General features: G+C 52.9%; 2 protein-coding genes across 5 annotated transcripts in view; one reads left to right on the forward strand and one right to left on the reverse strand.

Moving 5' to 3' along the window:
* Positions 1-13,949, forward strand: part of Ddx23 (DEAD-box helicase 23) — an 18,260-nt gene extending 4,311 nt beyond the window's left edge. For all 3 annotated transcript variants that reach the window (XM_055627163.1, XM_055627162.1, XM_055627161.1), the window contains 16 exons: positions 839-1,044; positions 2,646-2,756; positions 6,294-6,387; positions 6,843-6,908; positions 7,355-7,493; positions 7,827-7,960; positions 8,062-8,174; positions 8,399-8,542; positions 8,637-8,862; positions 9,157-9,302; positions 9,522-9,699; positions 10,344-10,586; positions 11,493-11,644; positions 11,854-11,962; positions 12,653-12,827; positions 13,158-13,949. In XM_055627163.1, the coding sequence (XP_055483138.1) occupies positions 839-1,044; positions 2,646-2,756; positions 6,294-6,387; positions 6,843-6,908; positions 7,355-7,493; positions 7,827-7,960; positions 8,062-8,174; positions 8,399-8,542; positions 8,637-8,862; positions 9,157-9,302; positions 9,522-9,699; positions 10,344-10,586; positions 11,493-11,644; positions 11,854-11,962; positions 12,653-12,827; positions 13,158-13,381 (2,460 nt within the window). In that variant the 3' untranslated portion in view covers positions 13,382-13,949. The remainder of the gene's footprint in view (positions 1-838; positions 1,045-2,645; positions 2,757-6,293; positions 6,388-6,842; positions 6,909-7,354; positions 7,494-7,826; positions 7,961-8,061; positions 8,175-8,398; positions 8,543-8,636; positions 8,863-9,156; positions 9,303-9,521; positions 9,700-10,343; positions 10,587-11,492; positions 11,645-11,853; positions 11,963-12,652; positions 12,828-13,157) is intronic.
* A 666-nt stretch (positions 13,950-14,615) lies between these two features.
* Cacnb3 (calcium voltage-gated channel auxiliary subunit beta 3) lies at positions 14,616-26,480 on the reverse strand. 2 transcript variants are annotated; one of them, XM_055627017.1, is made up of 13 exons: positions 26,260-26,480; positions 19,456-19,578; positions 19,181-19,303; positions 18,640-18,755; positions 18,362-18,426; positions 18,148-18,167; positions 17,882-17,962; positions 17,658-17,716; positions 17,404-17,513; positions 16,987-17,138; positions 16,639-16,734; positions 16,380-16,529; positions 14,616-15,902 (listed from the first exon to the last, which is right to left on the reverse strand). In XM_055627017.1, the coding sequence occupies exons 1-13, from the start codon at positions 26,299-26,301 to the stop codon at positions 15,588-15,590; spliced, it is 1,452 nt and encodes a 483-aa protein (XP_055482992.1). In that variant the 5' UTR covers positions 26,302-26,480; the 3' UTR covers positions 14,616-15,587. The 2 variants fall into 2 exon arrangements, with proteins under 2 accessions (XP_055482992.1, XP_055482991.1); XM_055627016.1 differs by lacking the exon at positions 26,260-26,480 and adding an exon at positions 23,586-23,993.
* Positions 26,481-26,780: the final 300 nt, after the last annotated feature.

The raw sequence follows: 26,780 nt of genomic DNA on the forward strand, positions 1-26,780 counted from the left end.
TGTGTGTGTGTGTGTGTGTGTGTGTGTGTGTGTGTGTGTGTGTGTGTAAGTCAGAGGACAACTTGCCAGGTGTTGGTTCTCCTCCCATGTGGGTCTCAGGCAGCAAACTCAAGTCATCAGACTTGGCAGTCGGCAGCGTTACCCCCTGAGCCAACTTGCTAACCCAGGAAAATTTATGCCTGTTAGGTGATGGCTGATCACGGTGGGCTGGTGCACCTAATGGATATCTAGAAATAGAATTGTGTGGCGTTTGCTTACATTCTCCCCACCCCCAACAGAGTCTTAGTCTGTTGCCCAGGCTGTCCTAAAACTCACTGCTTAACCCAGACTGGTCTTGAATGTGTCATTATTCTCCTGCATCACCTTCCCAGCTGCTGGGATTACAGGTGTAAGTTAATACATTTGGCTTATAACACATCTTTTTATTAATGTTTTTGTAGTTTAATTACAAACATGGTAGTATACTCATTGTGTATGTTTAGAAGTGAGTCCACCCAGGTGTGGCAGCCTCTAATGTAGCACTTGGGAGGCTGAGGCAAGAAGATCACGGTGGGTCGAAGCCCAGCCTGTGCTACAGAGTGAGGCCCTGTCTCAAAATCTCATACTGAATATATAAGGAGAAATCACAAGGAGACAATATAGTGTAATGAATAAGAATGTGCTTTTCAAGCTAGACCACCAGGTCTTTGCTGTTTAGAATCTGTGTTACCTCAGTCTAGTTAGGGTATTTACCCGTGCCTCAGTTTCCTTATCAGTGAAGGGGTTATACGAATCCACATATTGACTGTTGTGAGATTTGCTGAGCTATACATGATGTGTATTTGTCTTTCACACACAGATGGCAGGAGAACTGGCTGACAAAAAGGACCGAGATGCATCACCCAAGGACGAGAGGAAACGATCGCGGACTCCTGATAGAGAGCGAGATCGAGACCGGGACCGAAAGTCCTCCCCATCTAAAGATAGGAAGCGGCATCGGTCGCGGGATCGGCGTCGGGGAGGTAGCCGTTCTCGCTCTCGGTCCAGGTCCAAGTCTACAGAAAGGTAGCGTGGCTTTTCATTCTGTTACAGGAGAAGGGGGGGCACGCTTGATGCCTCAGTATTTGCAGCTGCTTGTCATACACCTCCCCTTGTCCCAGGTGGACTGGAACGTCCGGTGTTCCTCACCCCAGCCTCCTGAGGCTGGTTATAGTGTTTCTATGACACCAGTGACCAGTTCCTGAAGACAGAAAATGAGCTTGTAAGGTGAAAGTTCCAGGTGGTCAGGGTAGATGGCTCTCCTGTTGGTCACCGTCCATGGTCTGTCCTTCATCTTAATAAGTAGCCCTTTGACAGTGCCCTGGAAGATCCTCCTAAGAGCAGGAACTATGTGCTAGTGTGTGTGCAGCCTGGGCTCAGCAGTACAGTGCTTGTTGTGCAAGCATGGTCCCTGAATGGGGATCCGGAGCACACAGGTAGGAAGACACGTTTGCTCTGCTCCCAGCCGTGGCAGGGCTTGCCTAGTCAGCCAGCCTTCCTAGCCAGTTGGTATACTCCAGGCTCAGTGAGAAATCCTGTTTAAAAAAAAAAAAAGACCAGGGAGACGGCTCAGCAGCCAGGAGCACTAACTGCTCTTCCAGAGGACCCAGGGTGAGTTTCTGGGATTCCTAACATCCACACAGTGGCTCACAACTGTCTGTAACTCAGTTCAAGGGAATATGGTGCTCTCCTCTGGCCTCTTTGGGCAACAGGCATACATGTGATACTTGAATATACATGAAGGAAAACACACATAAATCTATTTTATTATTTTAAGTGGAAGGTCTGGGTAGATCTCTCAGTAGTAAGCATAAGGACCTAAGTTCAAATCCCCAGAACCTGAGTGAAAAGCTATGATTGCCTGTAATCCCTGGAAACAGGTAGGTGCAATGAGCTCATTAGCCAGGTGGCACAGCCAAAATGGTAAGCTTCCAGTTCAGTGAGAGACTATTAGTTAGGGTTTTCTGGCCTCCTTGAAAGGAAGGACTGGCTAGCATGGTGAGGGTGAGCAGGCAAAGAGCAAAAGCTTCCTTCTTCCTTGTCCTTCTGTAAATTTCCAGCAGACGGTGTGGCCCGGATTAGACCTATCTTAAAGGTGTGTCTTCTTACCTCAGAGATTTGGATTAGAAGTGGATCTTCCTACTTCAAATTAAGCAAAAATGCCTTACAGCTGTGCCCTCCATTTTTGGGTTTTAGTTCCAGACGTCGTCAGGCTGGCAACCAAGTGTAGCCATCACAGAGGCCTTGTCTGTAAGGCTGAGAGCTCTAGAGGGAGACGCCTGATGTCCTGCTTGCGCCTGCACACTGCCATGCGTTCACCGTGCACACATACACCACACACGTGCACACACGAGCTCAGTGCGTGTGCGCGCACAGAAACGGAGCGTGATAGGAGACATTTGATGTCAACCCTCACCTTCACGCATGCACACAAGGGTATCTGCACAACTGAACACTGCACACACACGCACACATCTTACTAGAATTTCCTCATAATTCCCCTGAGAAATACATTCTGTTTGTTAAAAATTACCTTGAGAAGAAAAGAGCATGAGAGCCTTCTCAGGGCATCAGGGAAGTAAGAACTCGAGAAATGTTGAGTGAGTTCTTCATTTTCTGTCTCGCAGAGAACGACGGCACAAGGAACGAGAGCGAGATAAGGAACGAGAGCGGAGCAAGAAGGAGCGGGACCGGGACAAGGATGGACACAGACGGGACAAGGACCGCAAAAGATCCAGGTAACGGAATGACAGTGGGCTTTAAGGGGATGCTTCCAGCTCTCCCACTCTGCAGCTCAGCTTCATGGGAAAAATTAGTAGATCCTGTTGGTAGTGTCTGCTGAATGGTTTTCCTCAGAAAGGATGTGTGTTTTTCCATTTTTTTGTTTGATTAAACAATGTCTTCTTACATTGGCCCTGGGTGGCCTGCAATTTCCCAGGTAGACCAGGCCTGCTTTGAACTTATTATCTCGCTAGGGATGGCCTTGAACTCTTGCTCCCTCTGTCTCTGCCTCAGAAGTGCTAGGATTGCAGATGTGAACCACTGTGCTCAGCGCAGTGTATATGTTCTTTAGAAAGTAAAGTGGCGGGCTGGGAGAGATGGCTCAAGGCTTAGGAGTACTGGCTGCTCTTCCAAAGGTCCTGAGTTCAGTTCCCAGCAACCGTATGGTAGCTCACAACCATCTATAGTGAGATCTGGTGCCCTCTTCTGGAATACAGGCACACATGCAGGATGAACATTGGATAAAGAAATAAATCTTAGAAAGAAAGAGAGAGAGAGAAAAAAAGAAAGAAAGAAAGAAAGAAAGAAAGAAAGAAAGAAAGAAAGAAAGAAAGAAAGAAAGAAAGGTGGCTCTTCCTTAAAGCAGCCTAATGGCCTGTGAAAATGATTAACTACTACTTGACCCAGAAAACCCTACAGAGTCAAGTAAATCAAGAAGTTGAAATCTTTATGCTCACTTTAAGACCACCTGTGTAACTGTCCAGGCTACCAAAGGTATTGAAAAGCCACCAGGTATTTGAAAGATGTCCCTTTAAAGAAGTAGAGTGCACCATCCTAGCAGTGAAATGATGGAGTCCGCAGGTGTGCCCAAGCCAAATAGTGGGACTAGACACAGGGTCAGTGCTCCCAAAACAGCACTGAATTCATGCTGTTCATGTTTAGAAATGCAGAGTGATGCTGAGCCTAAGGCTTTAGATGTTGATTCTCCAGCCATTGAACAGCTAGGTGGCAGATATCTAAGATGCTCTGTTGCCCTACACAGCTTGTGCTGGGATCAACTCCGTATGAGCCATCCACACTAAGATGATCCTCATAGAGAAGGAACAGGCTCTTTCCCAAGCCAGAAGATGCTCAGCAAAAGGAAAAGAAAGGAAACTTAGGGCACAGGGGTTAATTCAGCATAAAATAAATGCAAATAAAAGTAAAAAATAAATAAATAAAAATAAAGTAAGGTGGGGGTGGAGGGTTTAGTGGTTAGAGCACAAGGACTTGAGTTCTGATCTCAGCACCCACAATGAAGGTCAGTGCTGCCTCTGTCTCCCACCTGACCTCAGTGCTCTGGTGGGCAGAGGCAGGAGGATTGCTGAGGCTTGCAGGCCACCAGCCTAGCTCCAGGTTCAGTGAGAAACCCTGTCTCAAAGAAGCAAGGAAGGGAATGATTGAGCAAGACACGGATACCTTCCTGTGGCCTCTGTGATACATATGTGTACACATACACACACACACACACACACATGCTCTAGAAAGTAAAATAATTAAGATTACATTTTGAGGTTCAGGTTATTCTTGGAACTAAGAAATTAATTTGAAAAACTTACTAGTTAATCAAACATTCCATTATACCATTTGATTTCTTACCCAGGCTACACAAAATAAATTTAACAGAGTGTCTTTTAAAACTTTTGATTTGGACTGGAGAGACGCCTCTGGTTAAGAGCACTTGCTGCTCTTGCAGAAGACCCTTGTTCAGTGCTGAGCCCTCAGTCAGGGCTTTCAAACTGCCCGTAGCCACAGCTGCACAGCTGCACAACTGCAGGTGCACACAGCCTCTGGTTTCCAGAGCACCTGCACTCTCCTGCACATACCACGGACACAGAATTAAAAATAAATTTATGCTATTTGTTGGAGACAGGGTTTCTCTGTGTAGCCCTGGCTGTCCTAGAACTCAGTCTGTAGACCAGGCTGTCCTCAAACTCAGATCTTTCTGCCTCTGTCCTTTAATCCTGAGATTAAAGGGGTGTACCACTACCACCTGGCTAAAAATATATTCTTAATTAAAAAAAAAAATTGCGTGTGTGTGCGCGCGCGCGCGTGTGTGTGTGTGTGTGTGTGTGTGTGTGTGTGTGCGTGTGTGCTGCTGCATGTGTACATGTGCACCATCTGTATGTGTGTCCCCTCTGAAGTTGGAAGAGGGCATTGGATGCCCTGGGACCAGAGTTACAAGTGGTTCTGAGTTTGTGACCTGTCATGTGGGTGCTGGGAACTGAACCTGCGTCCTCTGCAAGATCAGCAAGCACTGTTTTTTTAAGGATTTAGTTATTTTATGTATACAGTGTTCTGCCTGCATGTACACCTGCACGACAGAAGAGGGCACCAGATCTCATTATAGATGGTTCTAAGCCATCGTGGTTGCTAGGAGTTGAACTCAGGCCCTCTGGAAGAGCAACCAGTGCTCTTAACCTCTGAGCCAATTCTCCAGTTCCCAGAAAGTGCTCTTTACCAATGATGTCTTTTCTCTGGAAATTTAATATGCAGGGTTTTCCCTTTTTTTTTTAAAGCAGAACAGATATTGATTATTAAGGATAAAGTGAGGAAGACTGGCAAGATGGTTCAGCAGGTTACAGCACTTGCTGACCAACAAGTGTGATGATCTGAGTTTGATCTCCAGTACCCACAGGGCACATACACCACATACACACACAGTGGGAATAAAGGTGTTTGCCACCACTGCCTGGCTTTATATTATATTAAAATTTTTTTCTTTTATATCTTGAGATTATATCATTTCCTTTTTTCCTCCCCCTCTCTATATTCCTCCCCCTTACATATACCCCTCTGTGCTCTTTCAAATTCATTTTTTATTGTCATGTAATTGTTTCATGTGTGTCTGTGTGTGTGTTCTAAAATACATAAGTACAATCTGCTCAGGATGTACAGTATTACTTGTGTGTGTGTGTTTTTAGGGCTAGCCACTTGGTATTAGATTACTGGTTGCTTATTCCTGGAGAGAACACTTTCTCTTGATCTCAGCATTCCTGAGTTGCCTCTAGTTCTTTGTGTAGAGTTGAGGTGGGCTTTCCCTGTCCATGTTGTTGTCCTTGTTCAGCTCATGTTAGGCAGTCATGTTGGTGAGACTTCGTGGTTGTGATTTTCCTTTCCTAAGACAAAGTCTCTCTATGTAGCCCTGGCAGTCCTGAAACTCTATGTAGACAGGCTGGCCTCAAACTCACAGAGCTGTCTGCTTACATCTGCCTCCTGGGCACTAGGATTAAAGGCTTGAGCCACCACATCCTGACTTGTTTGGAACTTTTGATGAAAGTGAAGGTCCACTATAGGGAAAGAGATTCAGGTAGAGTGCGGCCAGAGTAGGGCAGGATTGGGCTTCAGAGCAGCAGGGGGACTAGGCCTTGCCTAAGAGAGCTTTAAGTCGTGGTGGATGACCATGGCCATTCTTGAGCAATAGGAGAACTTCTGTTCTCTTTTGGAGGCTCAGCCTGAACCTCTTTCTGGGGCTGGGGTAAAAGAACTGTGGACTTTCTCCTTTTTCCTTAAAGCTTGTCTCCTGGTCGAGGGAAGGATTTCAAGTCACGGAAGGACAAAGACTCTAAGAAGGGTGATGAGGATGAGCATGGTGACAAGAAACCTAAGGTAAAGAAGGCTGATGACTCAGTCAAGGCACAGAATCTTTTATTTACCCCCTTAATACAGGGTCTCTTTGTGTAGTCCTGGCCATCCTTGAACTTTCTCTGTAGTCCAGGCTGGCCTTGAACTCACAGACATCCACCTGCCTCTGACTCCTCAGTGCTGGATTTAAAGGTGTGTGCCGCTGCCACTACTACCAATGCCAGTTAAGGAAGAATTTTTTTTTTTAATGATTTATTTATATTTTGTATGTGCATTGGTGTTTTGGTTGCATATATGTGTGCATGGGGGTGTCAGATCCCCTGGGAACTGGAGTTATAGACAATTGTGAGCTGCCTTGTAGGTGCAGGAAATTGAATCACAGTCCTCTGGAAGAGCAGCCAGTGCTCTTAACCTGTGAGACCTCTCCAGCCCCATGAGGGAGAACCTTTATAAACCAAGTTCCTATGTTTTATGTTCAGATCCAGCCACTGTCCCTGGAGGAACTTCTGGCCAAGAAAAAGGCTGAGGAAGAAGCTGAAGCTAAGGTAAGAATTTGGGGTCTGTACTAATACATTCTGGGCGCCATAACAAAATGCCACAAACTTGATAGCTTCACCGTCGGAGTTCCAGAAGTTAGGAGTCTCAGCTGCAGTGTCATTAGTTATCCCCTGCTCCTAGATGAAGATGCCTTTCCTTTCCTTACACAGTCACTTCTGTGAGCGCTTGTGTCCCATGGTGTGAGTTCTCTGTTGTTATTTTCTCATGACCTACCATACTAGGCAGCTGCTGTGTTATGGCCATGCCATCCAAATGTACCTGCAGCCCTCTTTTTCCTTATGATGATGAGGGAAAGCTTTAGCGCATAGCAGAATCCTAGGCCTCTGTGTATTTTATCAAACTATTTATTATCTAAGTGAGTGTTTAGGGGCCTCCTGCTGTCTCCCTGGCAGTGATGTGCCCTAGACTCTTAACATTCCCTTCTGTCTTGAAGCCCAAGTTCCTCTCCAAAGCAGAGCGGGAGGCTGAGGCTCTGAAGCGGCGGCAGCAGGAGGTGGAAGAGCGCCAGAAGATGCTTGAGGAAGAAAGGAGGAAAAGGAAACAGTTCCAGGATCTGGGCAGGAAGATGCTGGGTTTGTTTTCTATTCTGTATACAAAGGATGATGGGGTGAGATTTTGGAGAGAGGGAAACCTAGATGGAGCTGGAGCTCCATGGTAGAACTTGCCTACCATGCAGAAGGCCCTGGGCCTGATCCTCAACTGTTGCAAAGAGATAGGGGAGGGCGGAGGACAGGAACTTGTTTCTTCCAGAGTTTGGAAGAGGAAAAGTGGTGGAAGTTTGTGGGAATATGTTAGGTCTTCTTTCTGCCATGTGTCCACTTGGTTTCCTCATTCACACCTATTGACTGGATTCCTTTCGAGACCTCTTCTGCCCACTGAGCTCCTGCAACTTTCCTTCTTTGCAGAAGATCCTCAGGAGCGGGAGCGCCGGGAACGGAGGGAGAGGATGGAACGTGAGACCAATGGAACGGAGGATGAGGAGGGCCGACAGAAGATCCGGGAGGAAAAAGACAAGAGCAAGGAACTACATGCTATTAAGGTGCCGACCTTGTCCCTCACAAACAAGAATTGGTTATTTCCCTACGTTGTCTCTGGTCTGGGCCTTGACACTGACAAGCTTTGTGCTCTCTCCCTGAGTAGGAGCGCTACCTCGGTGGCATCAAAAAACGGCGCCGAACAAGGCATCTCAATGACCGAAAGTTTGTCTTTGAGTGGGACGCATCTGAAGATACCTCCATTGACTACAACCCCCTGTGAGTAGCTTTGTGCCCACATACTGGGACATGGACACTAGGTGCTTCTAGACAGAGCTGGCGACAGGAACAGTAAGATGGGCTGGAATGAGGAAGTTGGTAGACTAGGATTCCCCCAGCTTTCTGAGCATGGGAAGACGCTGGCTGGGGAAGAGAATTGGTGCATGTCTGCAGTCTGCCCTTGGCTCCTAATGCTTCTTTTTCTACCTCTGTGTCTATCCCAGGTACAAAGAACGACACCAGGTGCAGTTGTTGGGGCGAGGCTTCATCGCAGGCATCGACCTAAAGCAGCAGAAACGAGAACAGTCACGTTTCTATGGAGACCTAATGGAAAAGAGGCGGACCCTGGAGGAAAAGGAGCAGGAGGAGTGAGTAGTTGGGCTTAGGGTGGTTGAGCAGAACCCAGACTCTATGGGAAGGAGTGTACTGATTTTGCTTAACCTCCATCATGCCTTGCTTCAGGGCAAGACTGCGCAAACTCCGTAAGAAGGAAGCCAAGCAACGCTGGGATGACCGCCATTGGTCTCAGAAGAAGTTAGATGAGATGACAGACAGGGACTGGCGGATCTTCCGTGAAGACTATAGCATCACCACCAAAGGTGGCAAGATCCCCAACCCCATCCGGTCTTGGAAAGATTCGTCTCTGCCCCCACATATCTTGGAAGTCATTGATAAGTGTGGCTACAAGGTAAAGGGGCAGATTGGCCCAGGACATCTGCCACTTCCTCCGTTATATTCCAGGACTGTAAATGTAGTTGGGACTGGAGAACTTTGTTCTTTCACTATTCTATGTCTTCTCTGGCCATGCACCAAACCAACTTCCCGTCACTTTCTGGCGGAACTATGGGCCTTTAGGGATTGTGTTTTTCATTGGGCCTTCTTTCCTATATGTCCCAGGCATATGGCAGCAGCGTGCTTTACGTTAGCATTATCCCAGAGAGTGTGATTCTCTACCCATTCCTTTTGTTCTGGGTCACTGTAGGAGCCAACACCTATTCAGCGGCAAGCCATTCCCATTGGGCTACAGAATCGTGACATCATTGGTGTGGCTGAGACTGGCAGTGGCAAGACGGCAGCCTTCCTCATCCCATTACTGGTCTGGATCACCACACTTCCCAAAATTGACAGGTAGGGCCAGCTAGTTGTCATTTGGGTGGATTGGCGGGTAGGAAAGATGAGGCAAACAAGAATCCGTAGCTGTGTTGTTATCTTGTAGTCTGATTTTTACACGGGATCACCAACTTGCCCATTCCCATAGCTGCCCTTAAGAGTGGCTTTGTCATGCTCCCACTTGTGGTTGGATACGACCAAAGCTTATGAAGCTGTGGGATACCCCATTTACCACAGGATCGAAGAGTCAGACCAGGGCCCTTATGCCATCATTCTGGCCCCCACCCGTGAGTTGGCTCAGCAGATTGAGGAGGAGACCATAAAATTTGGGAAACCACTCGGTATCCGCACTGTGGCTGTCATTGGTGGCATCTCCAGAGAAGACCAGGGCTTCAGGCTACGCATGGGTTGTGAGGTTTGTAAACTTTAATTAATTATAGTAATTACTAATGCTAGTAATTAGTGGGCATTACAACAACCATATGAGAGTGGGTAGTGATAGAGATTGCACATTGTGTTATAGATGAAGGTGAGGTTAATAACTTGTCTGCAGTCCCTCAGCTGCCAGTGGGCCTCGTGGAGGGGGGACTGGTTCGTATCCAAGGCCTGTGTTCTTGTTAAACCATGTTTAACAAGTTTAAAGAGTGCTGGCCTGCACTCTTTAGGTAGATGGAGAGATCCTTCAGGGGTCCAAGAGGTCTTAGGATCTAGGGGCCTAAGAGATTGGTTCTTGTGCGGACTTGTCAGTGTAATTCCTGTATGTGGCTCCTTCCACATAGTCCGTAGCCTCTTTCCATCAAAGGGAGTTCCTCCTAATTCTGCTACTGTGGAACCCCTGGGTGTTACTCAGAAACCCCATTCATTCCTGAAGGAAACTGAAGGTAGCAGGTGGTTTCATGTCAGTTCTTAGGGACCTTAAGTACCAAATCTGACTGGAGTTTAAGGTCCAAGTTCCTTAGCACTGACAGTCTATTGCCGGAGTGAGTGGGTAGTTCACAGCAGAGAGAAAAAGAAGGGAGTTGCCTGCTAAGGCCATACATGACTATGCTCTACCCCTAGATTGTGATCGCCACTCCGGGACGTCTGATTGATGTGCTGGAGAACCGCTACCTGGTGCTGAGCCGCTGTACCTATGTGGTTCTGGATGAGGCAGACAGGATGATTGACATGGGCTTTGAGCCAGATGTGCAGAAGATCCTAGAACACATGCCTGTGAGCAACCAGAAGCCGGACACTGATGAGGCTGAGGACCCAGAGAAGATGCTGGCCAACTTTGAGTCAGGAAAACATAAATACCGCCAAGTAAGGCAACTTTCTTGGGAGAAGTTGTGCCAGTTCCCGTCTGTTTTCAGACCCTCCTTGCCTAGGAAGGGCCCTAGTGCACATGCTCCTGGCATGCTAGCAATGCCTGTGTACAGTCCTCTGACAGTCCAAGGGGCGGAACCCTTTAGTTAGCCTGGAAAGCTGATTCTAGAGAATGATGCTGCTGAAAGAAGAAGAAAGTGCCACGAATGTGGCTCATGCCTAAAATCCCAACATTCAGGAGGCAGAGGCAGAAGGATTTCCTGAGGTTGAGACTTGTCTTACATGTGAGTTACAAAGCAAGATCTTGCCCCAAAAAGCTAAACAAAAGTGAAGAATCAGGGACTGGAGAGATGGTGGAGCGGTTAAGAGCACTGCTGCCCTTCCAGAGTACCCGGGTTCAGTTCCCAGCACCATGTGGTTGCTATAAAGGGATCTGCTGCCCTCTTCTGGCATGCAGGTGTACATGCAGAGAGGGCACTCCTATATTTTAAAAAATTAATTAAAGATAAAGAAATAGAAAAGCTGGATGGTGGTGGTACTTGCCTTTAATCCCAACACTGAGGAGGCATAGGCAGATGAATCTCTGTAAGTTCAAGGCCAGCCTGATCTATAGAGTGAGTTCCAGGACAGCCAGGGTTACACAGAGAAACCTTATCTTGAAAAAGAAACAAACAAAAAAGGAATAATGATGCTACCTGGATCATAGGTGGCAGCAAATGCCCCCGGTCTTTCCTGGCATGAGAGGAAATGGCGAAGAATACGGTCTCCTGTTTTGGGGTGACAAGTGTTAGATTTATATCGAAGGACTCGCTTAGTGTTTTTGCCTGAGTTGAGCTGCTTGTAGTGACAATGGGGTATGTAGTTCCATGGCCTGGGCCCGGGGCTGACCCTCCTGTTTTATAGACAGTCATGTTCACGGCTACTATGCCCCCAGCGGTGGAGCGTCTAGCCAGGAGCTATCTTCGGCGACCTGCTGTGGTGTACATTGGCTCTGCAGGCAAGCCCCATGAGCGGGTGGAACAGAAGGTCTTCCTCATGTCGGAATCAGAAAAGAGGTATGGGGGCAGCTGTGCTAGGAAACCTGGGGAAAGGGCTTTAGTCTGACAGTTTCCTTGTGAGGTGGCCGTGGGCTAGTTGCTTTGCTGTTTACATCTTTGCATTTTCTCTGTTGAGGAGCTTGGAGTTTGTTCATTACTGGGGTTGAATGTTTCACTATGTTTGGGGGGTATTGTGTATCTCATTTTCCTCCTCCCCTCCCCCCCAGGAAAAAGCTGCTGGCAATCTTGGAACAAGGTTTTGATCCACCCATCATCATTTTTGTCAACCAGAAGAAGGGTTGTGACGTGTTGGCCAAGTCTCTTGAGAAGATGGGGGTACGTCTGACAGGCAGAGCAAAGCTAACCCTAGTGCTGCTGCTCCCTGAAGCTAGGGATGGAGTGGAGGGTGACAGTTCCCGCTCTCTGTTTAGTCTGTGCAGCTGTAACAGATCAGGGCCAAGAGAGCAGCGTGCTTTGAGGAAGGAAGAAAAACTGGTCAGTTACTAGGAATCCCATCCATTCCCTCACCAGCAGCCAGAGCCGCTGCAGGTCTCATTCTAACGGGGTGAGAGTGGAAAGGCAGGTCCCTCCCAGCAGAGTGCGAGGCTGTGGAAGAGTGGGCCTGCACTGGCAGCTGCTGTGGCGAGGGGAGGCGGTGCTGATGATCAGGGTACTAAGAAGGCGAGAGGGTGTCCTCACCACTCAGCGCCTGATGTCCCTCACCTTCCCAGTCCCTGCTTCTGCCCACGTCCCTTGCCCTAATTCTCCTGCAAAGCCTGTCATCTGCCCGACTCTTCTCTCACGACATTGCTCCGTCTTGACCCTGCCCTGCCTGCTCCTCCACAGCCCTCATATTTTCCTTCGTTCTTGTTCGGGCTCACATGTTCTCTCCTCACTTCACTTCAGCTCGATCTCTTTGCTTCCTGGGCCCCTCCTACCTTCTGCCCTCTCCAGTCCTCCTTATTCCCACCCGCTCTTTTTCTCTCCCTGAGACCATTGCTTTCTACCTCACTGCTCTCCCAACAGTACAATGCCTGTACACTGCATGGTGGAAAAGGCCAGGAGCAGCGAGAATTTGCATTGTCCAACCTCAAGGCTGGAGCCAAGGATATTTTGGTGGCTACAGATGTGGCTGGTCGTGGTATTGATATCCAGGATGTGTCTATGGTTGTCAACTATGATATGGCCAAAAATATCGAAGGTGAGTGCCAGCAAAGGGGCTTCAGTTCAGGCCCAGGGGAGACTACTTACCCTCTCCCTCCCAGAGTCAGGGTGCGCAGAAAACTGCTCTAGTCTGGGTGACATCACAGTGTGTAGGATGAGACTTTGAGCTGTGTCAAGAGTGGGGCTAGAGAGCCTTAGTGTTGCTGTGCGACCAGTCAGCAGTGGAGGTGGGAGGCAGGCAGAGTGGAGAGTATGGTGTTCACCAGTGTACACAGCAGGAGGTGGGTTGCTTGCCCATGGAAGCCAGTAGGGGAGAGGGTGCCTTGGAGAGTGCTTTGGTCTGGAGTGACACCCTTCTGCTCCCCAGATTACATTCACCGAATTGGCCGCACGGGAAGAGCGGGCAAGAGTGGCGTAGCCATCACCTTCCTCACCAAAGAGGACTCAGCCGTGTTCTATGAACTGAAGCAAGCCATCCTGGAGAGCCCAGTGTCATCTTGCCCTCCAGAGCTAGCAAACCACCCGGACGCCCAGCACAAGCCAGGCACCATCCTCACCAAGAAGCGCAGGGAGGAGACCATCTTCGCCTGACACACCCCGGAGCTCGTGCCCCTGTCCCTGCGCTTAGGCTTGGCATCTGGGGCTCAGGAAACAGTCAGAGTCCCTGGTCTAGAAGCCTGTGAAGTGGGCTCCAGAGGGACAGGAAGATGTGGGCGGCAGGAGGAGCAGACTCCGTCAGGGTTGGCCCGGCTCTGCCCCTCGCAGCTGCCCAGCCTAAGCAAACACCTGGCCACCTGGAGGGGACTTCTTCAGCGTGTGTGCGACTGTACACTGCACTATGTTGTCGCCCTAAGTGACCCAGGGGAACTGGCATCATGACGATTGTGGACCTTGGACTCTGTCACTCTGACAACTGCTTTCTCATTTGGAGTTTAAAACAGGTTGAGAGCCTTTAGAACTGTGCACAGCCCGAGGCCACAGGGTGCTGTGCACTCTAGGCGTCCCTCCCCCCGGGGAATTTTTTTTTTTTTTTAGATAGGGGGACAGGGTGGGCTGGCTGTGTCCATCATTAAGTCACTGAGTGAAATTTCTGTTTTCTATTCTCTGAGAAGATAAGTTTGTATGTTCTGAGAATAAATACATGAATATTAAGGTCGTATCTAGTTCTGGCTAAACTCTCCTCTCTGGGAAACAGCGAAAGCAGCATTGGCCAAGCAGGGCTCAGCAGAGAAAGTGGAAGGCAGTGACACAGAGGAAAGCCAGCTTCTCAACTAGTGCAGCTCTCTGTAGGAAGGCCGGCGGAGAGCATGGCCCTGCTCTCCCATGGGGCGAGGGGCTCTGTGCAGCTGCCTCCCAGCTTTGCCCAGGGTGAGAAGCAGCTGGACCACTGCAGCCAGCATGCGCCACATCTGGATCCCCTGCTCACGGGAGGAGGGTGGTGACAGGAGTCAGCACTGGAGGTCTCCAAGGGCGGGCTCAGCTGACTCAGGTCTTAAGAAAACCACAGATCTCTGGCCTCTGTTTCACGCAATGCTCTCCTTTGCCCAAGGTAGGGAAGCTTGTGAGTTGGGGTTGTAGCTACTTGTGGGGCCCTCTGGCCCAAGGCAGTGGGAAGATTTGACTGTAGCTTCTTCTCTTCCCAGAGGAAGTTCCTGTTGGACAGCCAACTCCCTCCAGACACCGGGCCTGGGCTGCAGTGTGCCCAAAAAAACAGCTGCTGTTTCCCCTTCCCGCTCAGGGTCTTTGGAGAGAAAGGTTCCAGAGCACTTCCCCCTGCAGACTTAGACCACACAGTAACAGAGCCACAGGGGCCAACAGACCGGAGACACTGAGGGACTGTGCATGGTGTTTTATTGGAGATGACAATGAGGTGTGGCAGGTTCTTAATGGAGCATGCTCTGTGGGTCACACGCTAGAGCCATACGGCAGGGGTAGCCAGGTGGACGGCCCCCGGAGGCCGTCCACCGGGTCCTGTTCTCCTCTAACCCTAACTTAACAAGCGGCAGCTATGAGTCAGGGAGCCCCTATCTTGCAGGAGGCATGGAGGGAAAGAACAGAAATGACAGGTGCAAGGGCAAAAGAATGAGAAAGGCAAGGGGGGCCAGAAGCTGTTCTGCCCTCCTCCGCAGTCCAGGCTGGCTCTGGCCTGACTGGCCCCTCGTTCCCTAGTCTCGCCAGATGCTAAGCTTCCTGGTTTGGTGAGGAGGGCCCTTTTCTACCAGTCTCAGCTGTGAGTTGTCTGTCCAGCCTCACACTGCTCCTGCCTTTGGTGTAAGTGCCCACCCCCGCTCATGAGACACACGTGCCACCACGTTGAGCTCTGACTGTATCATTTCTGATGTGTGGCAGTGAGGTGAGTGGAGGCCCTTGGACCCCAAAGCACAACCAAGTCCCCTTGCTTAGGACCGTGTTTCTCCCTCATGCTGTATTACCAACTCCCGCCCTCTAGCTACTTAGAGGGCCATCTGTTCTGGCTGGAAGTCCCCTTGCTAAGTGATCCTGGCCTGAGGTCGTTGCCCTCTGGGGCAGCTTCTTGTGCAGGTGAGGAAGGGGCCAGGGATGCAGAACACGGCTAGTACCTGGGATGAGAACCTACGGGGTCACTGTGCCCAGGAGGTGAGGGGGCCCCTTGCTTCTCCCAGAACCTTGGGACCACAGTCAGCCCTGGACCTGGGGCTGGGCAGAGGGTTGTGGGAGCTGAACCTAGTGGCAGCCTAATGCCAGTCTAACTCCAACCGGCCTGAGGTAGGCACCCCAGCCGCTGTGCCTGCGCCTGCCGGGGTAGGGCAGGAGGTGGTCAGTAGCTGTCCTTAGGCCAAGGCCGGTTGCGCTGCCAGTTCCGGTCATTGTGGTCGTGCTCCGAGTCCTGGGCTAGGAGCCGGTCTTGGGGGTCGTGCCCGTTAGCACTGGGCAGCCCCGAGGTGTGTTGGCGGTGGGGCTGGTACAGGTCCTGGTAGACATCTGCATAGTCCTCTTCCAGGTGACGGGAGCTGCGTTGTGAGGATCCAGTCCAGGCCTGGCGGGAGCTCTCGCTGGCCTCATCTGAGGGCATCAAGCTGTCCTGCTCCAGGGGCGAACGTTCCTCACCTCGCTCCCCCAGCAGCTGCTGGGTCTGGGGGCCAAACAAAAGCTCTAAGTATAAGGAAGGGGAAACCTGGCCTTTGCTCCTCCCTGGCAGGGAGGTGGGATTCTTCCTCCTCTGGTCTCAATTCCCAGGTGTTTTGTTTTGCTTTTGTTTAATAGTGCAAGGAAGAAGTAAGCCAGGGTGTTCGTTCTTCCAGGCCAGACACAGAAGCAGGAGATCTGGCTCCTGCAAATTCAGGCTCTTCCTTAAAAAGCAACTGGGAGAAGGTGTGGAAAGAATGTTTCCTTGGAGCCTGGAAGGCCCATCTCTGAGTACCTATCTCATTCACTGGGCTCTCCCATCAGGAAGTCCCTTGAACTGTCTACCCTGGGCTGCAGAGCAAGCAGAGCTGACAGCTCAGCTGTCCCTTGGCTTCACATGTTCTGCACGGACAATCCTTTGGTCAGGGCAGGAGCTTTGCTTTGACTGTGTAAGGCTGCACACTTGTGGCCCTGGAAGCATTACCTGAAGTCCAGGGATGGCACTAGGAGGACCCAGAAGTCCCGGGCCAGGTGCTGGATGGTGCGTTGCTCGCCAGTAAACCTCTAAGTATTCAGCCAGGTGCTCACAGGCGTCCTCTAACTGGTTCTCATCCAGGATCACATCAAATGACTCCTGGAGAAGAGAGGGCACAGGGAGCTTGGCATCTCCACAGCAACGCCGTAGCTCTGTGGCTCTTGCACCCCGGAAGAGGGCGCAGTTACGGGCTGACCAGAGCACTCACTGGTGGGCACTGAACCAGCTTATCGTATGCCATCATTTGTACGGTCAGGTGTTTCATCTGTGACTTCCCCCTGGAGCGGATGAGTCGCTGGAGAACCTGAAGCAGAAGGGCAGAGACAGGCAGAGACTTGTCTGTCTTGGGGCTGTGGTCAGAAATGGAGCCTCAAAGGATCAGGCACGTTCTCAGCTTGTGACGTGGCATCAGTAAGAACCAGGTAAGGATGGCTTGGAATGGGGTTAAGGGATGGAGGAAAAGGAGGCGGTCACTCCAGGCAGGGCCCCAGCAAAGGTGCACTCTGTATTTTAGGGGACGGCTTCTGTGGGACCCCAGGCACCCCAGCTCACTTACCTTCGGTGAGGATACTTTGACAAACACGATGATGGGGGCCAGCGAGGTCTTGGCGAGCTGTGCAGGGTGATTGATGGTATCAGCGTCCAGCACTACCAGCTGCAGGGATTTGGCCAGCTCGAATATGCGCTCAATCTCGCTCTGCACTTCAGCTAAGGAGGGGGCACAGCTCACCAGGGGCTCTGGCCACTGCTCGCTTCCAGGGCTTTGAGAACTACCACGTGGTGGACAGGAAGGGCCTGGAAGCCTGGGTAGGCAGTGGGCTGGGCGGTGAGGAAGGCAGTGCTGGGGGTCGGTGGTGGGGACGAGGGGGGAGGAGGCGGGCAGGTGGTGGGACACAGGCAAAATGACAAGGAGTTGGGGAAAGTTCTCACTAGCATCAAGGAGGCAGAGAGCCAGGAACTCGGGAGTCCTCACCAATGCTGGAGCGGGCAGAAGATCGCTCGATGATGGTCCTCTTGCCAGGGTTGTTGAGCACAGAGCGCTTGGCCAGTGAGAGGTCAGCCGTGACTCGGGTGATGGAGATCCTGGAGCAGACAGTCGAAGGTGACCTCTAAGCCAGGGCCTTCCTTACCCAGCCCTCTAATGCCCCTCGAGAGGAGACTCAGTGGGAGGAAGAAATTTTCTTCCCAATGACTCCTCAAATTCCGTTCCAGGCCAGGGCAGCTTACCTGCCATCAAACCTGTGTTTGAGGAAGTCGAAGAGAGCCTTTTGCATCATGTCTGTGACCTGGAGGGGAGGGGGTTGTGGCGTTGACGGAGGGTTCCAGGAAAGAGGCGGTGTGCGCCCAAAGAACTCACACCCTGCACACAGACACTTCCCACCTGCCGTCCTTGAAGCCTCCCTGTGGCAGCTTCCAGGTAGGGGTCGACCTGGGGCTGGGAATCTCCTCACCTCATAACCTTTCAGAGAGGGTCCAACCAGCACCACAGGCCGCATGGAGGGCACCACATCATAGGGAGGAACATGTTCCGCCTGCAGAATGGCCAAGGGGGGTCAGACGGAATGTCGGTCTTGGCGGCCACTTTACGCCTGTCTTCTCTGGGGGCAGAGTTCTGGGCACCCTCCCCTCTGTTGTGTCCATGTAGTAATGACTGACCAGAAGGGTCCCCCAGAGCCAAACTCCATGACCGCCCTGCCCAGGCCCCTTTCTGACTCACCTGCTTTTGCTTCTGCTTGGCTTTTTGGAAAAGGAAATAAAAGATTAAAGTTGGTGGAGGGAAAAGGCCCCAGGGGACATAACGGGCTCTCCCTGCTGACCCCCCCACCAGCCCCTTCCCACAGAGTTCACTGGGGAGGTTCCCCTTCCACTGTGTCTTATCTGCCTATCTTGCCCAAGGAGGCTAAGCTTGGGGTGAGCTGATGGGAGGCTACCTAGTGACGGAGGAGGAGAGCGCCGGTTGCCAATGTCACTCAGGCTGGAAGGGTTCCCAGATCTCCTGACAGAAAGGGGGGGAATGGTAAAACATCTATACACTTCCATATATTAATGTTTTACAAATTTGAAACTACTTTTATGACAGCTGAGCGTGTGTGTATGTGTGTGTGTGTGTGTGTGTGTGTACTTGTGTGGTGTACACGCACATGCGAACGTGTTCTGTGGGTGAGGTGTGTGTGTGTGTGTGTTTACTAAGTCTCAGCGCTGTTCTCACCTGGCCTTCTGTTCCTGCTTCAGCCGGATGCTCTCCAGGCGTTGGGGGCTGGGGATGAAGGCGATGTCTCCGCCCTCTTTCACTAGCCTCCCGATCCACCAATCGGGGCTGTACTTCTGGGGCGGGGGGGGGGGGGGAGAGCGGGAAGGAGCTGTGAGAGGCATTGGCCAGGCTTCAGTGCCAAGGAGGACTTTGGGAAGCTGGCACGAGGAAGGCAGAGGGAGGGCCAAAGCGAGTGTGTTGCCATCGCATGGCAGGGACTCAAGCCTCGAGGCTTCAGTGCGGCTTCAAGGATACCACAGCGCACTGGTTGGTACCCTAACCTCCCGCTTAGACACAAGTGAGTACCAAGCCAGGTCTGAGAGTGGTGGGGACCCTTGGAATCAGGTCTCTGTGTGAGGGGTATACAGGGGTGCATACAGATGAAACTGGAGGCTTTGGGGAGTTATTTAGATACAGAACCAAACAGGCATTGGGGCCTGGGAGAGCAAACGGAATTAAGTGCTGAAACAGGCTTTCTGGACTGAGTAAGGCTGATTACCTCTTTAATGTGCAGAAAATCTTTGGCCTCAAAGTTGACTCCAGAGCCCTGGACCGGGCATTCCTCATCCAGGACCCCACAGTAGCTGACATTGGTCCTCACAGCAAACGCCACAGGCTTGTGCTGGAGAATTTGACCATGGAGCAATGAGAGACACTTCAGGGCACCTCATAGGGGGCAGGGGAGGGGAGGCAGCGGCCCAAGATGAGAAGCCTCTCGATGCCACACCACTTTTCCACAGCCTGGGCCTTCTCCACACCCCGGGGTGGGTGTACCTTGGCTCTCTCTAGCTGCTGCTGAGCCTGGCTCTCCACTTCTCTCCGGGCACTCTCCCGGTCCTCTTCCAGGGAGACGTCAGAGTCCAGGGAGGGGCGGCTGGTGTAGGAGTCGGCTGAACCCTGGGACAGGAGAGTGTGTGTAGGAGACCACATAGGCCCCTTCCCAACCCTGAGGCCACTTCTCCATCTTCTCGATGGCTTGGCCACCTAAGCTACCTCCTGTGTGCCTCCCGGGGTCTCTGAGGCTCCAGGGATGCTGGACCAACCACGTGCGTGAAGATCAGGGTCCCTCTGCCCCACACCTATTAATACTGGAGCCCCGAGAAGAGTCATTACCGTTTCTCCCCTCTGCCATGTCCTCTGAGGCAGAGGGGAGGGACATGTACTAAAGACAATATATTCCAAACGGTGTTGACTCCAGGGGACCGGGCCTTCCTATCCACACTAGCCTGAAGCAGCCTGGACATTATCCCTTTAAGATGACTGACGAGTACAGCTGGCCAAGAGACAGTTAGAGCTCAGTATACACCTATAATTCCAGCGCTTGGGAGGTAGAGGATCAGGAGAACAAGTTCCATGGCAGAGAGTTAAGGGCCATCCTGGGCTATGTGAGACCCTCCCTCAAAAAAAAAAAAAAAAAAGTCAGGATGGGGTCAGGGAGAGGGGATGATGAGATTACTCAGCAAGTGGAGGCATTTGCTGTTCGGACATGATGACCTGAGGTCAAGCCACGGAGCCAGCAGTAGAAGTAGAGAAAACACACACACACAGAACCAGGTAGTGGCACCTGGTCTACAGAGTGAGTCTCAGGACAGCAAGAGCTACACAGAGAGACCCTGTCTCGAAAACCCAAACCAAAACATGCATACACAGAACACACAATCAATCAATCAATAAGAGAGACCACGGTTGGTCCTGTCAGGATACAGCCATCTGACTACCAAGACTCTAAGGTGTTTTTTGATGTTGTCCTTGTTTGAGTCTGGGTCACTATGTAGCATGAGTTAGCCTAGAAGTTTTTACATAGACCAGACTCACAGATATGTGCCTGCCTCTCCCTCCCCGGTGCTGCTCTGCCCCCATGGCAGGCTTCTGAGAAGGTTTTGAAAGCTGTTGGACCTGCCTTGCAATTTGAAGACTGGGCCCAAAACTGCAGGCTCCTGGAAGTTAGCTCTCCTTGGCTCTCCCTACCCTCTACTTTCTTTCCCTCCCACACCTGCTGGGGCAGGAAACTGGCCAGGGGCAAGCACCAAGGAGACAAGGAATGAGAGCAACACAAAGCTATCTCCCTGGGTACAGTGGGGCCCTCGCACCTTCCACCTGGCCTGTCTCTCTCATCCTTTCCTTGGGCCCAAGGGACAGCAGGGCCTGGAGGGAGGCTCTGCTGGCGCCAGGCAACCCAGCTGAGATACAGGACCTTGGGGATTGGGTACCTTTGGTAATGTGAATGAGGATAGTCATTGAGTCCTGCCCATAGTAGGGTCTTGAGGCAAGGAGTGTACATTTGGAGGGTTGTAGAGTTCCAGGAGGAAGATGCTGAACAAATAAGGGAAATTCAGCTTTGAGACAAGTAGCTGAAAGTTAAGATAACTGGGTTAGGGAAAAGGGAGTCTTTCCTGACTCAGTTTCTCCTTCTTACGTGCAGGAGCCTGGAAGAGTTCTTCCCTCAATTCTGAGATGCCAGCAGCACAGAAGAGCTAAGAGGTAAAAGAGTGTGTGCGGGTGAGAGGTTTCAGAACAGTCAGGTTGAAGAACAGTCCCTTAAACCTGCTGGCTGCGACAGCGTACAAGGCAGCAGAGCAGACTCTCAGAAGCGGCAGACTCACACACCTGCTGACAACCATGTCTTGGGCCCAGCCCTGCCTGTGCAAGAGGGCTGGTCAGCTTGGTGTCCGGCAGCCCTGGAGTCCGAGCTGAAGGCTGTGCTGCTGACTGTACCCCAAAGGGCCCCAGGCAGCACCAGAGAGGGGAAAAATCTTCTGTCTTGCAGAAGTGGAGGCTGCCTCCTGGCCCCATCTCTCCAGCCAAGGCAAAACAAGGTTGAGCTTCTGAAAAAGCCTTGACAGGGGGTGAGGGATGTCACTCCCAAGAGCACTGGCTGTGGGGTGTGGCTGGCTGAAGGGCTAGAGAGCAGCAGGAGAGAAAGGCTGCCTGCAGAGCAGGATGGCCACTCACTGTGGGTGTAGCAGGTGCCTCCTCAGTCCCCGGCAGGTATTGGGGAAAGTGAGGCTTTGACCTCTTCTGGTCCAGGCTCTCAGCCTAATTTAGTCCTCAACACCTTTATCTGGGGTTATCCAGGATAGATGACCTCTTAACCCTAGAGAATGTCAGGGCCTCTCCCTAAATCCTTTAATGAGTGGTGATCAGAATGGAAGCCACTTTCCACCATTCCCATGTCCTTAGGCGGTACCTGAGGTGGTCTGTTATCAATTAGGAAGGTAGGAACACCCGGAGATGTTAGGGTCTTATTTCTCCACCCCATCATGCCCAAGCAGCCAGAGTCTCAGTACTCTGGGGCTGCCGGAGTTGGCGCAGTGCCCTGGTGGTGCCCCCCTTGCCTGGTGAGTGTGTGGGCAGGCTGCAGCTCCTCTCTTGCCTGGCACGGGGGAAGGAGAGGAGGGAGATGAGCCCAGTGGATTTATTTAGAGCCTGATCTCCCTCCTCCTGCTTCAGAGGGGGCCGCAGGGAGAGCAAGGAGCTAGCAGGAGGAAGGAAAGTGGTGGCGGTGGGGAAGAGATCCAAGAACCGGAGAGGGTCAGGAGGGAGCAGTGGGTCATCAGGCTGCCCTCAAATAACATACACGTGTCAGTGTTCTTGCAAAGGCCCTGGCTTCTCACCAGGGATGAGATGGGAACTCCTCAGGCTGCCCAGCTCCACAGAGAGGCCTCTTTTCAAGCTCATCCTGGCTCCCTGGGCTTCACCAGCTGTCCCTTCAACTGTCAGAAAGAGGTGCCCACCAGAGCCTTGAGAATCATCTATCCTTTCTCACTGCAATGTAATTAGCCCCAGAGCCCCATGGAAAATTGGGCCCGGAAGGAGCCTGGTCCCAGAATCCACTGCCATATGCCTGCTCTGAGCCTCACTACTCATCTGTCCTGGGCCTGAGACAGAAGACTTGACCTAATCCTATCAGAGGACCCTTTCAAGCCATGTTAGCGGTCCTTTCCCAAGAAGGCCTTGGTGTGGGATGCCTGGGGTAAGACTGGCGACTCCAGGGGGCTCTGAAGCTGGTCCCCCGCTCCTGTCCCATCTTTCCAGGCATTCTTTTTGCTCTCTGAGCTCCGGGAATCACTGCCTAATGAGCTGATTTGTTTCAGTGGGTCAGGAGATAAAAGCAAAGAGGAGAATTAAATATTTATTGGTTGCCTGGTCTCTGAGCAAAGAGCTTCCTCTCCATCCCCATGCCCTGAGCTCCGGTGGCCTCACCTCCAGGGCCCCCATGCTGAGCAGGAGCGCAGAGGAAACCTCAGCAGGGGGCTGGACTGAACTCAGTCTGATGGCCCACCCATGTGGCTGGTGGCCTTTCGAAGAAGCTGGGCCATGAGCAGGAGTGGAGTCAAGGCCGTGGGAAGGGGTGATGGGCAGAGAGGAATAATAGACCTCAAGTTCTAGAATTCCTGTCTGCGGAGCTGGTACCCTACTCTCTAATGTTCTTTCAGCTCCTTAATTTGTCATTTAGTTGAGGCACAGGTCCGGAGTGTCTCCCCCGGAGCTCAGCTTTTCCCGTGGTGTTCAGACCCCATAAACCCAGACTTTGGAACTCCAGGCATTGAGTTCCCTCTAAAACCTCGGTGTCAAGGCCTTCTGTCCTTCCTTCCTCCGTCCTTATGTCCTGAGCTTTGGGGCCACCTGCTCGAGCCTTCTACCTACAGCGTCCCTCTGTGCACACACCTGGGGAACCTGGCTTTGATAACCCATCTTCCCGCTTTCCTAGAGAGCCCCCCTACCCCGCTCTTACGCGCCCTGCCCCGCTGCCAAGGCGTTTTTCAAAGTCCTGAACTGGGGGAAGGGTTGACGAGAGCGAGCGAGAGAGCGAGAGCGAGCGACGAGAGAGAGAGAGAGAGAGAGAGAGAGAGAGAGGTGTCATCCTAACTCCCCCACCCCCACCCTCCCCCGTGGCCACTCACCGCCTCCGAGTCCTCAAACCCGGGCACGTAGGAGTCGTCATACATGGGGGAGTCCGGGGTGGGGGGGGGGGAAAGCGAGCGGCGCCGGGGGCGAGGACGGCGGGCCGCGCCCGAGATGCCACCGAGCCGCGCAGCCCTGCGGGCGGCGGCGGAGAGCGCGAAGGAAGGAGCGAGCCGCGAGGACCAGCTGCTCGCAGCTCAGATCACCGCTCCCCTCCCCACCCCCCAGCCCAGCCGGTCCCACCCCGAGCGCGCCAGCGCGGCTGAGGAATCTGCCGCGGGCTCCCACAACAATAGTGCCCGCCCACCTGACCCCCTCCCGGGGAGACGCGGGCTGCGGGGGCGCCGCGGCCCGGGGACCCGCCGGGGCCGCCGAACTGGGCGCACGCGAGCCGGGAAGGTGGGTCCCCGGCACCTCTGGGGCCGGGGCGGCGGGGAAGAAGGGCTGAGACGCTGCCGGCGGGGCGGATCCCGGCGGGGAGGAGGCGGGGCGAGGAGAGATGCGGAGACAGGGACTCTCGCAACCCAGGAACTGCTCCGCCGGGGAACAAAGGGCTGGCGAGGGGGAGGGGAGGGGGCGAGACGCTGCTACGAGACGCGACCCCAGCGGAGAATCGAGACGGTGCGGGAGGCGGGGAGGCTGGCTGGAGAGAGAGGAGGGCTGGAGGCAGGGAGGATGGAGAAGAGAGGAAAATGGAGATCTGGAGAGGGACCAGCAGCGGATGGGGAGAGGGCTCAGGTGATAGGGGAGGGTCGGCTCCCTGCCAGTCCGGGAGACTCCCGAAGCAAACACCGCAGTGGTGCTGAGGAGTGGTCTGGAGATCCCAGACCCGTGCCATGAAGGCAGCTCTGCCCCAACAGGTGCCTGGCCCTCTCTGTTCCGGGCTGCAGCAAAGGGCCGACCCTCCAGAAGGGGGAAGTTCCGGGACGGGAATGCTGCCTCGGCCACCCCACACCTGTTGCACGGGGCAGATTTCATCCAAGTTAAGTCAGGATGGAGAATCTCTTCCTCACTTCCCTGCCAAGGATTGTGCCAGACATTGCCAAGACATGCGTGGGAACTGGGCCAGAAAGGGGCTGTTTTAGGTGAGCCTAAAGGGAGAGGTGAAACCAGAGAATGGAAGCAGAGGATGGCTGTGGGCGGAGCGGAAGGTGGGATCCTGACACTGAGGTTGGGAAGGAAAAAAGGGTTAAGACTTGCTTTGCCAAAGACCAGGAGTAGGGTGGGCAGGATGGTGGTTCTAGCCTCCCTTTAAAGGACTGTTGGGATTTGAGGAAGAGCACAGTTCCTGTCTTGGAAGAGATCTTCCCAAAGCTCTCCCTCATTTGAGCCCCCCCCCCCCCCCTTTCCTCCCCCTGCCCAAAAATTTCCTTTTGAATTTTGACCACCTGCCAGGACACCCCAAGAGGACTGAGACAGACATCAGTCATGCCTGGTGTCTTGCCTTCTCAGCTCAGTCCTTTTTCCACTCTTAGGTCCTTAGACCCAGGAGGGGTAAACTCTGGACTCTGCCTGTCTGGTTCCCTTCCTGGGCTGGAGTGCCTAATCCCAGAGCCACAGTCTGGAAGGGTTAGTGAGAGATAGAAGGTAGCGCCGGTCACAGCGGAAGACCACCCAGGCCAACTGGCTTCCCACCTCTGTCTCGCCCTCCTGTTCCCTTGACAAGAAAAAGGGGAGGGGCTTCTTGCGACACCCTAGTCCTGATAGAAGGATTGACAGGCAACTTTATTGAGCCCTGAGGGCGCCAGCCGCCATTGGGGGAGATGGCTTTCACCGCTGGAATCCCGAGTGCTCAGGGCTGAAGTGTATTCTGTGTTCCTAAGTACTGCCTTGTCTTTTTTGTTGTTGTCTCTCTAGTCCCCTCTCTCCTTCCAGAGCGTAAGACCTCCAGGCTCTCTTCCCCTCGAAGAGGGTACCCATCTGGAATCCGCTCTCCTGGGCGTTCAGTTTCAGGGCTTTCCACCCTCAGGGGGTCCCTGACTGCGGGGAGCGGTGGACTCGCTATCAGCAACACCCCTTCCTCACACCTTGTCTTCATCCCCAGCTGGGACAATGCTGTCTAAGTCTGCCTCGGAGAAATTCGTTGCCATGCCAACCACCTCCCCAGGGTTCAAGTTCCTCATACCTACGGGCATCCCCTGGGTCCTGCAGGCAGGCACTCCATCTTTCCTCCCTCCTGCTAGAACTCTGGGTTGCTCCCCAGCGCTCGCTCCATGTGGCCACACCGGCCTATTCCAGGGCTGCTAATCTAGCTACGGAGGCAGGGTCAAGGAAGAGAGCTGAGAACCGCCAGAAAGCTCTTACTAAGTGTGCCAGGAAGCTGGGCAGATCCCAATCCCTGGGCACTAAGTGGGGAAACTGAGGCAGGAACTAGCAATTCTATTCCAGGTGGAGGCCCCCAGTATTCCAGCTCTCAGGTTGCCCCCACCCCCAGGGAACTCAAGAGAGGGTCGCAGAAGGAGCCTAGCGAGGCCTTCCTTCCCATCTCGCCCCTTGCCCGGCTCCCCAGTCAGACCTCACTGCACATTTTGGAGGAGCCGCCAGTTGCAGCCTTCCCTTCCTCTGTTACCCAGAGGTCTCGCCTCCTGTTTTCCCTCCCTCACCATGCTGCAGATTCCCCCACACGCGAGAGCTTTCCTCCCACCCCTCTGGGGAGGGGACCCCAGCGGTTACCTCGTTCAGCAAGAAGGTTGCACTGGAGTCAGAAAAAGACATAGACCGGGTCAGCGGCCTCTCTCCCTCCCCCGGGCCAGGGGCTCCGAGGCGGGAGCAGGACCCAGCCGCGGCTCTGCACACTGCTCCAGCCTGCGCGCCCGGCCTCGCCCCACGCCCGCCCAGCTCCTGCCGCCCGCTCCCTCTCCTCGCGCCTGGTTCCACCCCTTTTTCTCCTCCTTCCTCCCCCCGCCTTTCTAGCCTCCTCCTTCAATCTCTCGCACTCCCCTCGCCTTTCAGTCCAGTCTCTCCCCCTCTTCAGTCCTCCCTCTCTACCACCCCAGTTCCCTATTCATCTGGTGTCTCCCCCTGTCCGTCCATCCCCACCTCGCTTTCCCTCTCAGGCTTCCCCTCCCCCAGGTCTCCAGACAAGACGGTCTGTGGAGTTCTGCCACCGGAGGCAGAGGGCGGGAAAGGTTCAAAGGCGGGCACGCCATCCGGGCTCTAGCGGAGAGGTCCGGTTCGGCTGCCTCCAGGCCCCA

The sequence above is a fragment of the Psammomys obesus genome, unplaced genomic scaffold (assembly GCF_907164565.1).
Source record: "Psammomys obesus unplaced genomic scaffold, mPsaObe1.curated_primary_1811, whole genome shotgun sequence".
Classification (NCBI taxonomy): domain Eukaryota; kingdom Metazoa; phylum Chordata; class Mammalia; order Rodentia; family Muridae; genus Psammomys; species Psammomys obesus.